Source organism: Mandrillus leucophaeus, unplaced genomic scaffold (genome assembly GCF_000951045.1).
Source record: "Mandrillus leucophaeus isolate KB7577 unplaced genomic scaffold, Mleu.le_1.0 Scaffold5, whole genome shotgun sequence".
Taxonomy (NCBI): domain Eukaryota; kingdom Metazoa; phylum Chordata; class Mammalia; order Primates; family Cercopithecidae; genus Mandrillus; species Mandrillus leucophaeus.
The window spans coordinates 5,255,971-5,271,291 of NW_012105364.1; the positions used below are offsets into that span (position 1 = coordinate 5,255,971).

The 15,321-nt window shown below is 44.7% G+C and overlaps 1 protein-coding gene across 3 annotated transcripts in view; it reads right to left on the reverse strand.

The window, feature by feature from the left end:
• NRF1 (nuclear respiratory factor 1) overlaps positions 1 to 15,321 on the reverse strand; it is a 132,478-nt gene that overhangs the window by 11,001 nt on the left and 106,156 nt on the right. Inside the window, exon 11 of one of the 3 annotated variants that reach the window (XM_011995877.1) lies at positions 1,778 to 1,834. The exons of the other annotated variants lie outside the window; for them this stretch is intronic. Coding sequence (XP_011851267.1) covers positions 1,778 to 1,834 — 57 coding nt within the window. The remainder of the gene's footprint in view (positions 1 to 1,777; positions 1,835 to 15,321) is intronic. 3 annotated transcript variants of the gene reach the window in all.

Below are 15,321 nucleotides of genomic sequence, written 5' to 3' on the forward strand. Positions count from 1 at the left end.
CTCACAGGTGCCTTGGTGCACAGGGTGCTTTTCAGCACCCAGTGTTTTCTTCTCTCTTGTTGGACCATCTCAAGACTAAGAAAAACTGCTTTCTGGAATAACATTCAAAGGAGTGACACTGGTTGAGACCGGGTCCCTCTATCTTTTGCCTGATTTTGCAGACCCAGGAAGCTTTTCATGCCCCGCATCCCACAGGCCAAATATTAAAACTGAATTCATTTTTACTTTATAAGTAAAGATATCTCAAAACCTATTTTGGAGATATAATATCATGATTTCCTTTTGAAATTACTAGAGATGCCCAGGAGCATTATGAAATCAGGGTTCTGTGTTTCAGTATTCAGAACCACCATGGTTTATTATTTTGAAAATTGAGCTCCCAATGTGGGGATGAACAAGCTAACTGCAAGGCCTGTTGACCCTGCCAAGAAGGCTTTAAACTGAAGACGGCAGGAGAGAAAGCATTCTGCTAAAGCTTGTGGAATATGCCTGTGCTCTGGAGCAGCGGTCCCGAGCATTGGGGATGAAACTGTTTCACCTCAGATCATCAGTTCACAATAGGGTTCGTGCTCCTATGAGGATCTGATGCCGCTGCCGATCTGACAGGTGGAGCTCAGGTGGTGATGCTCGCTCACCTGCCACCCACCTCCTGTGGTGCCAGGGGTTGGGGACCCCTGCTCTGGAGGACATGTGATCTGACTATAGAGAAGGGCAAGGGGTACCCAGTAAATTCCCAGAAGAAATCACTAGGAAGAAGGGTGGGAACAACACTCAGGTTGAGGTGTGTGTGCCAGAGGATGGAGATGCAGAGTGCACCAATACTTTAAAATGGAAAGTGGAACCCAGATGACAAACAGAAGAAGAAGGTCACCAGGAGCCTGCAACAGTCAGGTGCAGAGATGAACAGCAGGTACAATCAGGAGTTACTCAGAGTTAGGAAGGGAGATTTGTTTATTTTTCTGTTATTATTATTTTCAAACTTTTTCTTTTTTTTTGTTCAAACTTTTTATGATGGAAAATGTCAAATAGGTACCAGGAGAGGGAGGAATACAGCGAACTCCCATGTGCCTGTCATCCAGCCCCTGCCTCTTCTATCTGAGCAGGGATACGCTGAGGCAAGGAAGCTTCCAAAGATGTACTTGTGACTTTTCATCCCCTCACTCAGCATAATCTGTAGAGCACCATTTAGGAAAAAGCCACAGAAAAGCTAAAACTTTTTAAGAGCACATAAAGGGCAGAATTAAATTTGTTCTGGGCAGTGAGACACCTGAAAAAAGCAGATCCGTAAGTGGAAATAGACAGTAATGGGGCTTTAGAGTCAGATGGGAGAGAAATCTATCCCAATAAACTTCATCAAAGTTCTCTCCTGCTTTTCCTGTCTGAACTGTACTTAGCATAGCCAAATTGTTAATGGGGACAAGTTCTTTATAAATAAAGAATCCCAACTAGAGGTGGGAGGATCACTTGAGGCCAGGAGTTCGAAGCTGTAGTGCGCCATCATCGTGTCTGGGAACAGCCACTGCACTCCAGCCCGGGCAATGCAGTAAGACCCTGTCTCTTAAAAAAAAAAAGAATTCCAGCTAATCAATGCAAAGGAAACATTTAACACTAGAAAAATCCGATAATCAATGGTTACTAAAACGATCAGGTGACCGAGTGAGGGGGACTGCACAGAAGAGGAATCCCACCATCCATGCAGGAAGCAGCGCCTGGAATGACAGCCTCACAGTGACTCTATCCTCCAGCTGCTTCCTTCTTTCCCCAAAGATGAACCCACCTGTGGCTTTGTCAGTCAGGAGTGAGCTGAAATCACCACGATGTGCCATAACCAGGCCTGCAAAAGAGAAAGACCTTTTAAAAAAAAAAAAAAAAAAAAAAAGCACCGGGCAAGATGGGCCACCAGCCCCGCTGCGGCGCTGCAGCTTCCCATGCACATCCGGTGCAGGGTGCACAGCCTCGCTCCTTCCACCCCTGAGGAAAGCCTTCGGCAAGCATGCCAGCACCAAGTGCTAATGTGCACTTAGACCACCAGATTTTAGTTCAGTTGAAGGGAGAGGAGGTCATTTCCCTCATATTTCCCCCTTGCCATTGGAATTTGTGATGTGATTTTCTTGTAGCACTTACCTTCCTAATTATGTCTTCTTTAAGCTAATATGAAAACTAATTTGTATTCCCTAAGTACCCAGCAGCTGGGTCGGGGCGGAGGAGATGGTCCAGGCTTATACTGGCTCGCTCAGAGAAATTGCCCAAGGATTTAAAATGTGTCACGAGTAATCTGCATGACAGATAATCTGTAGGTAACAAGTAAGAGTTGACTATATTCACATTTGCAAAACCAACAGGCCACTTCTGTATCTTAGGACCACTGTGAGGATAAATAACATCATGCTTACATGACTTAAGTTCTTGAGAAAAAAGACACGGTCTAAATTTGAAGTAGTGTTGTTATTTTACGTGGGCTTTCTCCAGGAGTCAAAGCAACTGTGCAGTAGCTACTAGACACAGACAAATGGAAGAAGCGAGATTAAAGGCCCTGTCCTTGGTCCCAGGAGTTGCTGGAAATGGAAAGTGTTGGCAGCCCAGTGTTCCACTCCCAGCAGCATTGTCCACACAATGCACAATTCGTTTGCACACTCTTGGCTCAAGTGTTCACATGCCCTCTTGTTTTAATAAGATGCTCCATTTAATGAGAAAAGGACTGTCTGGTCCAACAGCAGGGCTGTGAAAGCTTAATTAGGAGAAGGCCAAGGAGAAGGTCAGCTGAAAGTGGACATTTCTAAAATTAAATTCCCTTCTCATTTTTATAATTCAGGTTTTTTTTTTTTTTTTTTTTTTTTAAAAAAAAGGGGGTAGGAGTGGGAAAAGGACATGAAATCCTTGGAGGAAAAAAATACAAAAAGCTGAACAAGAACACAGTCTAGGTAACATGGCTGGAAGGAGTTGTTCCAGAAACATTCAGGCATATTTCATTTTTTCCTTCCAACAAGACTGCACTAGAAACTCCCAGGCTTCCTTAAGCAGTCGAGGCATTTCAAGAGGTTCAGACCAACCCCAAACAGTGCAGTCCACCAGAGGTTCCTGTGATGATGGGCACGTTCTGTTTGAGTGCTGTCCAACACGGTGGCTACAGAGCGCTTGAAATGTGGCCAGCATGACTGAGGAACTTCTTTTGAAATTTTATTCTGTTTTAAACAGTTTAAATAGCCAGAGCACAGCTCTAAAACCTTTCCAGAGCTTCCAGTGTGCCAACTCCATATCATAAATGTGCCTCCGACAGACACATACACTCACACTGTGTAACACTCTAAGGGTTGCCTTTGTTGAAATGGAAACTCAATCTAAATTGGATGCTTTGTATTTACCTAAAATATAGTTTTCTGGCATTTCCCTTATTTAAATCACAGGTTCTTTCCTTTACTGCCATACCTCATCAACTTATTTTAATACCCTCCAGCCCCCTAGGACTCTGCAGGAGAAACTATCAGCATGTGAAAGCAATGCAGTGTAGATGCACGTTATAGTGCTGCAGGAATACGGGGAGGCTGGGCTGGGCGGAGTCAGAAGACTGCTGGACGCCTCTCTAGCGAGCCAATCTGATAGCATGGTCTTTGTAGTCTCCCTCACAGCAATGTCTCAATTTAGACTCCTTCAATGATTCTCAGATCCAATTGCTAGGCTTTATGATGGCAAAGTTTTTTTCTTTTTTTTTTTTTTAAATCAATTTCACTTCGAAAATCCCATTTAGGCTCTGAAAATCTCTAAATTGGGGCCTTTCTAATAATGAAGATTTGGTGTAATTATAATGTCACAGGCAATTGTGCTGACAAAGCAAAACCAGTATGTCTCCTTGCCAGGCCTTTGCTCTCAGTCTGACCAACAGGAGGAGAAAAGAGGCTTTGTCAGGAGCAGATGTGTACTGGGAGGCCCCAGGAAAGCAGATCTGTTGAATGAAGCAGGTGCCACTTAGACATTCACTTCACTGACTCCAACCACAACCTCCCCTTCATTTGATATCCTGCTCTTGGCAGGAGGATGGAGAAAGAGCATCGCACAAAGAGGAAGCATGTTTGTCCTGTTCAGATTACTGCTTCTGCCAGGCTGCTGCCGCTGCTGGGTTCTGCACATTTGCTCTTTATTAAGCAAATGTTAAGAGCTGGGTGCTGGCAAGTGAATCCCTGTATTTACACAGGTAACCTGAGAGCCAGAGGGCCCCAAACCATCCTGGCTGTGAGGGACAAGCTATTAGAGTTAATAACAGGACACTGACATTCCTTCAAAATCCTAATGGAAGCATAAATAAAAAGAGGAAAGTCCCCTTTACCCAATATGACCTGAAAAACTTTATTCTATAAGAATTTTTCCTGTTCTAATATTCTGATTCCTGTGTGAACGGTGATTAATGCCCTTTTTACATGCTCAATTGAAATGACTCCAATTAAACTTGTCCAATTATGGCTCTGGATTTGGTATGCCAGAAAAAAAAAAATTCCTTTACAGAATAGCGCTCACAATGACAGGCACAAGATTCAGTCTTGGTTTATAAGGAGCTGGAATAATCTAAGACCAAAATCTGCCTTTGCATACAAAGACTTGGAAAGATCTGCGGACCTAAAGGGAAGGAGAATGAGACAAAGAAGCATGTAACTTGGCCTTGAGGACACCGCGGATGGAGAGACCACAGTCAGTGGCGTCCATCTGCCAGATGGCAGGGACCTTCTTGGGAATCTCTCCCGAAGCCCTGACCTGAGTTGTCTGCTCGGAATGTCCCTGGCTGAGACTGGTGTTCTGTTCATAGGATGGTGTACTGGCTCATCGAGTTTCCCAAGCTGAGAATACCCAAGACAGGCAGACCAAAGAGTACATGAATTACAGAACTGAAGTACAGAAAAGCAGAGTACATGAAGATATGCCAACGGGGCTTGACAACATGTGCTAATTCCCTGTGGGGCCCTGACATGTTGACTGGAGGCACCCAGTCTTTCACATGAAAAGTATCTGAAAGCTATATCTGAAGGACATGGTCATGGCTTAGATGAACACTAAGAATAGAGACTGCCAGCTAGTGGCCTATCATCTCATTGTAAAGGCCCTCTATGTCCACTTTTGATCTGCAGTCTTTAAGCCTTCAAATAGCAGAGCCTAGGTTAGCAATTCCTGGCATACAAATGATGAATGCCCGAGGCCACCCCAGTTTATAATGGTAGAGAGAGAATGACACATCCTCTCTGGATGTGCAGACTACACAAGGAACCTAAACCTGCAAAGAGGAACAGGAGATACTCTCATGAGGCAGTGCTGGTCTTTCTGGAGGTGTCCACAGCTCAGCATCTCTGCAGGAGGCAAAGAAAAGCACCAAAGAACCCTGGCAACTGGAAATCCCTCCAGCTATGGGGGGTATGCCTGAGGAGTGACAGGAAAGCCCTGGTAATTCTAGAAAACAGAATCTCAGTATGCCTGAGGGATACGATGGATTTCCACCAGGAACACAGGATTCCTGAAGTAGGTATCCTTGTGGGAGATTCACTACCACCTCTCTGCAAATGAAGACTCACTGGCCCCGGCCCTAAGCCTGTGTGTCAGAAGTACTAAGAGTGAACCTCTGAAGGTTACTTCCCTTCCCATTCAGTGTGAGTGATTAATCATTATACTGGTAATAATCCTAACAGCAGTTGCAGCAGTGGTAGTCAACAGTTACTGCGTGACTCGGATGCCCCAGCCGGTAAAGAGAGTAGGATTATAGTTTCTGCTACCCCTCAAATTAGTGCCATCAATACATCTCCCAGGATGGGGGAGACTGGGGAGTCAGGAAAACTGCCACCTCTTCCCGAGAGCTATTTTGGAAGGCACACTGGACTTCAGGAGGTCATTATGAAGACAGGGAAGGAGGACACATTTTAGAAGTGAAGAATCACCACTGAGCTGTCCCTTCCCCTCCTCAACACCATGAAAAGGTTGGGTGAGAAACACACATGGGGCAGAGAACTGTACCCCTCTTTGAGTGTCTAGAATCAAGAGCCCCAGTGAACATCTCTGTGCTCCCATTTCTCAGCAGCAGCTCTGTTTCACTGTGAAATCTGGAATTCATCCAATAGTCATGGCTCCTGTCAGCCTTGTGACCATCAGGCTTTGGATATTTAATCTTTTGGCGGGCTACTGTAAATCCATTAGAGCACCTGGCTGCAGATACCTGTAGCCTAGAAGAAAAACTTGCACTTGTGAGGAATCCAAGTGGAAATATGCACGTGGCCTGAGTCATGAATAAACTCACTAGGAAGTGAGTCTCGGTGTCGCCACTGTCTCCGGTCTCAGGTTTTCCTGCTTGGACTCTGCAGTGCTTAAAAATAGATCAGTTCTCCTTGCAACCCTCCCACCCTGCTGTTTACTGGCTGTGGATTACTGCAGTCACATGGGTAGATTTTTTTTTTTTTTTTTTTAAAGCAAGCCATGCTGTTTATGAGCTGAGGAGGTCACTGGAAGACAAGGCTCATCAAGTATTCGTGTTGTCCTCCCCTGTGCAGAGGGGGCACAACTTGCCAGAAGAGCGCAGTGTTATTGATATAGCCCTTAGATCAGCACTACCCAATAGAACTGTCTTCAGCGATGGACGTGTTCTGTATCTGCACAGTCCATTAACGTGGCTACTAGGTACATGTGCCTGTTTACATTTAAATGTGAATAAATTATAATTAAATTAAAAATTCAGTATCTCAGGGCTATTCAGCACTTGAAATATGATTGTGACTAATAACTACCTTTAACATTTTATTTTATTTTAATTAACTTGCATTGAAATTCAAATAGCAGCCGGGCGCGGTGGCTCAAGCCTGTAATCCCAGCACTTTGGGAGGCCAAGACGGGCGGATCACGAGGTCAGGAGATCGAGACCATCCTGGCTAATACAGTGAAACCCCGTCTCTACTAAAAAATACAAAAAAAAAAAAACTAGCCGGGCGAGGTGGCGGGCGCCTGTAGTCCCAGCTACTCGGGAGGCTGAGGCAGGAGAATGGCATAAACCCGGGAGGCGGAGCTTGCAGTGAGCTGAGATCCGGCCACTGCACTCCAGCCTGGGTGACAGAGCAAGACTCCGTCTCAAAAAAAAAAAAAAAAAAAAAGTAAAACAAAAAGAAATTCAAATAGCCACATGTAACTAATAGCTATCCTACTGGACAGTACAGATTTAGATGTTAGGTTTTGGTATCATGTTTTTATTTGCCTCTGCTAAGATTTACCATGACTCTTTGACTTCTGAAGTCAGTAAAACATACCTGCCACCATTGCTTAAAACAATCCTGCAAAGGAGTCACCACACCAAGTACTAGCATAACCAGATGAATAATGAAGACCATGATTTTCATTTGTGTTATGCCTTCTTTACTTTCTAGGTTGGATAAGCTGGCAAGAGGGAGTAAAAGGGAAGAAGGGAGTTTCGTTGGGCAGTAGAAAGAGTACTGGAGATCTGGTATGATTTCCAGTCTTACTATTTAATAGCTAACAGATCCTGGGCAAGTCCCGGCTTTAGCTGCCTCTGAACAGGACTTAGAAGATCTGTTCTACTCAGTTTACTGGGCGAAGGTAGAATAATGCAGACATTGCTTAGCCATTTGCAAGGAGATGATGGTGGCAGTGGTGGTGGTTGTAGCAGCAGTAAAACAACAAAATGAAAGAATGGACAATGAAAGGAAAAAGATGAAGACCCTAAATAATTACGCTCAATGCGTATAGCCAAAAGGCAAAATTAGAGCCAACTGAAATGGTTATTTTCCTGGTATGACATCTACCAACATGTTTCCCAGAATGAAAACGATTCATCTTAGAGAAAAGTTAGCTGAGTTAAATGGGAAAAGTCCCCGTCTGCAAAGAAAGCCTATTTCCCAGGGGGGCGTGTGGAAGACACTAAGAGACACTGCTGTCCCAAGGTGCTGCACCACACACACTGTTCAGTTCCCAGGCACAGCCGCCAGCTCCCAGCTCAGCTGGAGCCGCAGGCCATGCTCGTATACTGCCCTCACTCCTCTTCATTTTGATCCACAGCTCACAGCTCTCCTTACAAGAAGGAATCTTTTCAGGTCTAGGACTATCCCCTCCGTCCCCATCTATTTAAAAAAGACCTATGATTCCAAAGGAGAAACAGTTGTAATACACAGGAATCTTCATTTGCTTTTTCTTACAGAACAGACGATGCCTCAGCGCGGTCTGAGACCAGCACCCTAGTGTCTTCATTTTCTCTCAAGTCACTCTATCAACAAGGGGGTGGGTGGAAAGGACCGTTTACGTTACAGGAGGGCAGCCTAAAAATCCATAGCTACCAGCTGTGCTGCTCTTTGGGGACCTTGAAGATGAGAGGCTTATATCCTGGGGACTCACAGCTCACACAAAAAACAGTTGCTTAGGGGTTGCCTGCTACAATTCCTAAGGCACTGAGCTTACCATCTTTGGATGAAAGCTACAAATGGTATCACAGTGTCATAGAACACAACAGTACTTTTAAGGCTATTATGCTATGGTGACTGAAAATGCACTCTTACACTAGGACTATTTAACACATTTATTTAAACTTTAATTAAAATAATGAGGCAAAAGGTGATTTAGTACACACTGGAATGGCACATCAGCAACCTTTTTGGGGAGAAACAATAATACAGTTCCTAAATTAATTTAACATTTACATCTCAATGGACTCTTGTGAGAACAAGCACGTATGCTGATGTGTCCAGGGAACGAGGAGCACAGAAAAAGGTGGAAGGAGAGACGTGTTTTACAGCCCAACATGTGGAGGATTGGCACCGTCCCTCTCACTTGTAAAGAGCTGGAACAGAGGGACATGCAGTAAGTAAAAATGGATGATGGTGGTGACAAAAAGGAAAAAATGGCAAAAGCTACCTTTTGTGATGGAGGTGAAATATAATGCAGCTGTTGAGATTTGAAGACAGATTGTGCCATTTTAGGAGTAAAAAGGCCACACTCATGACTGCAAACTATGTACAGAAGAGAACAGCAGCCCCAGACGAAGGCACACGATAGGGCCTTTAAACAATGTCACCGTGTATTTTCTTCAGTCAAGGTTATAGAAAGGGCTTCTGCTCTATTCCTACGTTTACAAGATCCACCTCTGCAACGTACATCTTCAACTGCGTAAGGCAAGCATTCAGGTCTGTCTTAAAGACAGGAAAGCAGCGTCTACATAGTACTGTGCACTCTAACATACGTGAGGAATGATGGAGAAGAAATTGATGCCGACAGCTAAAGAATTTTATATTTATGATGCATCCCTGTGCCAGGCACTATGCTAAGAACAGGAATCATCTTGTTTAATGCTCACAACTTCCTTCTGAGTACAGAACTATCATTATCCTAATTTTTATAGCTAAGGCTTGGAGAGGTTAATTTGCTTGCCTAAGATTATAGAGCTTGTTACAGGTTCAGCTTTTAGGGTATCCAGCTCTGCGGGACCTCCCCTCTCCCTTGCTCCTCCTTTTATTCTCAGTGCTATACCAGGTGTCTTCAAAGTTAAATGATCCTCACCACCACCTTCTATAGTAGAGGTTCTTAACCTTTTTTTGTGGGCTGGAGATGAACAAGGGTGGGGGCGGGAGTGGGAATGCCTCTGGTCTAGTTACACATTCAATCAAAGCTATAGATACCCTCCCCGCTGCTAGCAGAGGCAAAGAAAAAAAAAAAAAAGGCGATACCAAAAAAAAAAAATACCTTTGTATGGAATTTCTCAGGGTCCATAGACCCCAGGTTAAGAATATCTTATTGGGCTGGGTGTGGTGGCTCATGCCTGAAATCCCAGCACTTTGGGAGCCCAGATCATTTGAGGTCAGGAGTTCAAGACCAGCCTGGCCAACGTGGTGAAACCCTGTCTTTACCAAAAATACAAAAAATTAGCTGGCTGTGGTGGTGCATGCCTCTCAGGAGGCTGAGGCTGGAGAATCGCTTGTGCAGTGAGCTGAGATTGCACCACTGCACTCCAGCCTGGGCGAGACAGTGGAAAAAAAAAATCCTATTGTTCTTATAATACACATAAAGTTGGTTTTCATGGGAAATTAAAACATGTGTTGCCTCCTTTGGCTCTAGCTGGGTTTACCACTTTTATAATCAGTACAAAACAGGCTTTACAGCCATCCTGTCTCACTTGGGAGGCCTTGAAGAATAGAAATGTGTGTTCTAATCTCTCATGCAAGGACCTCACCCAAGAATCCTGCTTTCTTGTCTGGACTTCTTGTTGGTCCTCACCCATCTTCTCTCTTACCTCTCTTGCTAAAAAGATTTAATTTTTAAGGAAGTATTCTAATGAGCATAGTTGAGACTAAATTCTGCTGGGAAAACATACGTTATTTTCAGAAGTTTTTAATAAGGTCAAAGAAAACAGGGATGTGAAAAGGTGAAGATTGTTTAGTGTAAAGAGAAGACAGAATGTTTTTCCCTAAAGAAACTTCTACACTGACTTAACTTGGTAGTTAGAATGCATAATAAAATGTACGTTTGTTTTACAGTAGCACAGTAAGGCAGAGTGGGGTCTTACAGTTTTATTATTTACTTATTTTATTATTATTATTAGTTATTTTTTTAGATGGATTCTCACTCTGTCACCCAGGCTGGAGTGTAGTGGCGCAATCTCGGCTCCCTGCAAGCTCCGCCTCCCGGGTTCACGCCATTCTCCTGCCTCAGCCTCCCGAGTAGCTGGACTATAGGTGCCCGCCACCGCGCCCGGCTAATTTTGTGTATTTGTTAGTAGAGAGGGGGTTTCGCTGTGTTAGCCAGCCTAACACGGATCATGAGCCTGACCTCATGATCCGCCCGCCTCCGCCTCCGCCTCCCAAAGTGCTGGGATTACAGGCGTGAGCCACCATGCCCGGCAGTCTTATAGTTTCAGAAAATGTTATGTTGAAGTCTTAAGGTGGAACTTCAGCAGCAAGACTGTTGCCAGGACCAGCGCAGAACGTGGGACACGCCACCCTGAAGATACATGCGAAGGGCTGCTTCTTCTCTAAGTGTAATGACAATGCCTTGTCATTAGCTTATTTTAATTTTTAATATTAATTTAATTTTTTATTTTTTATTTATTTATTTTATTATTTACTAGGGAGTCTCACCCTGTCAGCCTGGCTGGAGTGCAGTGGCGCAATCTTGGCTCACTGCAACCTCTGCCTCCCAGGTTCAAACGATTCTCCTGCCTCAACCTCCCAAGTAGCCGGGACTACAGGTGCATGCCACCACGCCTAGCTAAATTTTGTATTTTTAGTAGAGATGGGGTTTCACCATATCGGCCAGGCTGGTCTCGAACTCTGGACCTTGTGATCCGCCTGCCTCGGCATCCCAAAGTGCTGGGATTACAGGCGTGAGCCACCACACCCGGCAGCTTTAATTTTTAAACAGCCCTCCAGGCCATTTCTCTTCATTCAGAACATGAGGAGGGAAGGTTGAGACCCCTAGTCTTAACTAGGGCAGCATAGGTAGTGGGCGGTTTCTGAGTCTTCAGTGCTGACCGGTGGAGAGAGATGTGCTCTTCAAAATCTCTGGGGGACCCCAAGCAAGGGCTGTAGGCAGAGCCAAGTGGAAGACCTGGTGATGAACTGGGGAAACAAATAAGCCAGTAAACTTGCTCCAGGCAAAAACGAACACGCCCCTGACCCTTTCCCCAGGCTCCACAGTCCTACCACCTTCGTCTCAACTTTGCCAGAGACAGGTGGGAAGGCTGAGAGAGTCCTGGCCTCAACTGAAGGGCAGCAGGAAGGCTCGAGCAGAGGCTTCTAGGAGCTGAGGAAACAACTCGTCTGCTGGGGTTCCTTCCTTCTGAACATCATCTACTTCCCCTTAGTTTCCCTGGCTCTAAATAGCACCCGTAGCCCACCACCCAACTCCAATCAAGATGACACATTCACTAATTGCAAAGTACTCTGCTCACTGAAAATGTTTGAGGCTGACAGCCAGCCAATGATGAGTTCTGCAACCGGAGAAGCATACAGACCTGTCAGCTCCTCTGGCCAGCAAAGGCAGGCCTGTGTGTGTGCAGAGGGAGGGCTGCTGAGCCAGGAGCACTGGGCAGCATGAACCTCCAGAACACCCCTAGAGCCCTCACAACAGCTGGGCAGATGGGCGCTGTGGCTAAACTAGACTAAGGCAAGCAGCCTCTGGCAGGGGTGGGGAAAGGTTTGACATTTCCGAATTTATTTGTTCAACAATGGTTATCACCTTGTATTTGTGGGGTCTAGGCAGGAACCTAGAGCTCACATCAAAGGGAGACAGTGTAGTACACTGGTTTGGAAACAAATTGCCTGAATTCAAATTCCATGTCTGCCACTCTCTATGTGAACTTGGTTAAGTTACTGAAACTTTTTGTGTCTCAGCTTCCCTATGTGTTACATCAGTTTAACAGTGTTTACCTCATAAAGTTATTATGCGTTTTAAATACAATGCATGTAAAACACTTACAATGCTTGTACATAATAAGCATTATATAAATTGTGTTAAATGAATAAAATTAATGAAACAACAAGATTGAGAGACAGAATGCAAGGTCAACAGGTAAGAAGTATGCTGATGTCCCAGGTCAGAGAACTCCATAAATGGGGTATGCCCTCCTAACATCTTTTTCTTTTTTTCTTTTTTTGAAATGGGGTCTCACTCTGTCATCCTGTCTGGAGTGCAGTGGCGTGATCTTGGCTCACTGCAGCCTCAACCTCCTGGGGTCAAGGAATCCTCTCGCCTTAGCCTCCCAACTAGCTGTGACTATAGGCATGAGCCACCGTGCTGGGCTAATTTTTATATTTTTTGTAGAAACAGGGTTTCACCATGTTGCCCAGGCTGGTCTTGAACTCCTGAGCTCAAGCAATCCACCTACCTCAACCTTTCAAAGTGTTAGGATTATAGGTGTGAACTGCTATGTCTGGTCTCCACTAACATCTTTATTACAAAAAATGAAACTGAAAAAAATCAAAAGAAAATAAAGGAGAAAGTGAAATTTCAAAGTGCAAGAACACTTGCTTCCTTCACCCGGTCCATCTCTGTGATGAAAACTCCCTATAAACCTGAACCTGGGGAAAGCTCGGGTAGAAGCAGAGGAGGACTTGAGTCAATTTTACAGTTTGTTAGTGGTTCTGTAGAAAGGCTTGGTAGGATAAAAAATGGCTAAGATAAGGTTTTACTCTTTCAAATGAACTTTAAAATCAGCATAAAGTTCATACTCCCAAAACACTCTTTGGAATTTTGAATGAAAGTTTTTTCAAATTTAAAAGATGAACCTTTTGTTCATTTGAGACAGTCTCACTTTGTCGCCCAGGCTGGAGTGCAGTGGCGCGATCTCAGCTCACTGCAACCTCTGCCTCCTGGGTTCAAGCAATTCTCCTGCCTCCGCCTCCTGAGTAGCTGGGATTACAGGTGCCCACCACCATGCCCAGCTAATTTTTGTATTTTTAATAGAGTGGGGTTTCACCATGTTGCCCAGGCTGCTCTGGAACTTTGGGAGGTTGAGACGAGCAGATCACCTGAGGTCAGGTGTTCGAGACCAGCCTGACCAACATGGAGAAATCCTGTCTCTACTGAAAATACAAAATTAGTCGGGTGTGGTGGCGCATGCCTATAATCCCAGCTACTCGGGAGGCTGAGGCAGGAGGATCACTTGAACCTGGGAGGCAGAGGTTGCAGTGAGCTGAGACTGAGCCACTGCACTACAGCCTGGAAAACAAGAGCGAAACTCCATCTCAAAAACAAACAAAAAAACCCCAAAGGACAAAACCCCAAAAAACCCCACCCAAAACCAGCAAATGCTACATCCTCTCTTTTTTCTTGTGGCATCATTAGGAAAAGTGTTAGCTATATTAAAAAATGTTGATGCTTTCTTAGCAGCTCTGGTAAGAGGCTTATTAGGTTGGTGTGAAAGTAACTGCACCAACTTCAAATTTGCCATTACTTCTAATAGCAAAAAACCCCACAGTTACTTTTGTACCAACCTATAGTTACGAACTTGTTCATCTATTTTGTTTTCCCCCATCTACTTTTCAGGAATGAAAGATAGCTGTCTGAATCTGCGATAAGATCTCAGACAGAAGAGTGTTTCTGAGGTGGCCAAGTGCCAATATAATCCTTCTCTTTCATTATGTTTGCTGCAATAGGAAGGAAGAGAAAGGTCTGTAGGCCTGGTTTTCTGAGGCTTGCCAACAATGGGTGTTAAGGTCTGGGTGAGAGGTGAGAGGCGATCAGCAAAGAGCTCCTCAAGCCTGAGTGAATGTCTGTATCTGTTGGTCTTGGAGGTCAGGAGTCCTGGAACACAGGGGGGTTCTGGGGACCAGCAGAGAGGAAGGGAGAGTGAAGAAAAACAAATGGGCTGAACTGTATGACTTCTGACATTAAGGTGTGTAAGATGAAAAGAGTACTGAGATAACTGTGTTCAAAAAAAGAAGTAAAGGGCTGGGTGTAGTGGCTCATGCCTATAATCCTAACACTTCGGGAGACTAAGGCGGGAGGATCCTTTTGAGCCCAGGAGTTTGAGATCAGCCTGAGTAACAAAGAGAGATCCCATCTCTACAAAAAATGTAATTAAAAAAATTAGCCCGGTGTGGCAGTGCACACCTGTGGTACCAGCATCTTAGCAGGCTGAGGTGGGAGGATAGCTTTAGCCCAAGGTCAAGGCTGCAGTGAACCAGCCTAGGCACAGAGCGAGACTCTGTCTCAAAAAGCAAAAAAACAAAACAAAACAAAATAAAAAAAGAAGTAAAGAAAGGAATTCATCTGGTAGCCTTCACCAGCCTTAGACAATTCTACCTACATCTAAATGAAAAGGCACCTGTGAAAATCTTTATATTGAACCAAATCATGAAACTCCATCCTGAGAGACCAAAGACACTATTGAAAAAGACAGAGAACATAGAAATAACGTGAGTGCTTGGGTAGTTCCTTTAGTGTTGGGGTAGTGGGGAGCAGATGTTCAGAAAAAAGAAGTCTTTGGGGTGCTGGGTGCAATGTCTTCGTCAGGTCTGCTTTGGTGATCCAGAATTTAAACTGCTGGCATGCATGGGTCATTATCCTTTTGTTTTTTAGATGGAGTCTTGTTCTGTTGCCCAGGCTGGAGTGCAGTGGCATGATCTTGGCTCACTGCAACCTCTACCTCCTGGGTTCAAGCGATTCACGTGCCTCGGCCTCCCGAGTAACTGGGATTACAGGTGTTGCCACCATGCCTGTCTAATTTTTTGTATTTTAGTAGAAACGGGGTTTCACCATGTTGGTCAGGCTGGTCTCAAACTCCTGACCTCCGGTCATCCACCCACTTTGGCCTCCCAAAGTAGTGGGATTACAGGTGTAAGCCACTGAGCCTGGCTCTTT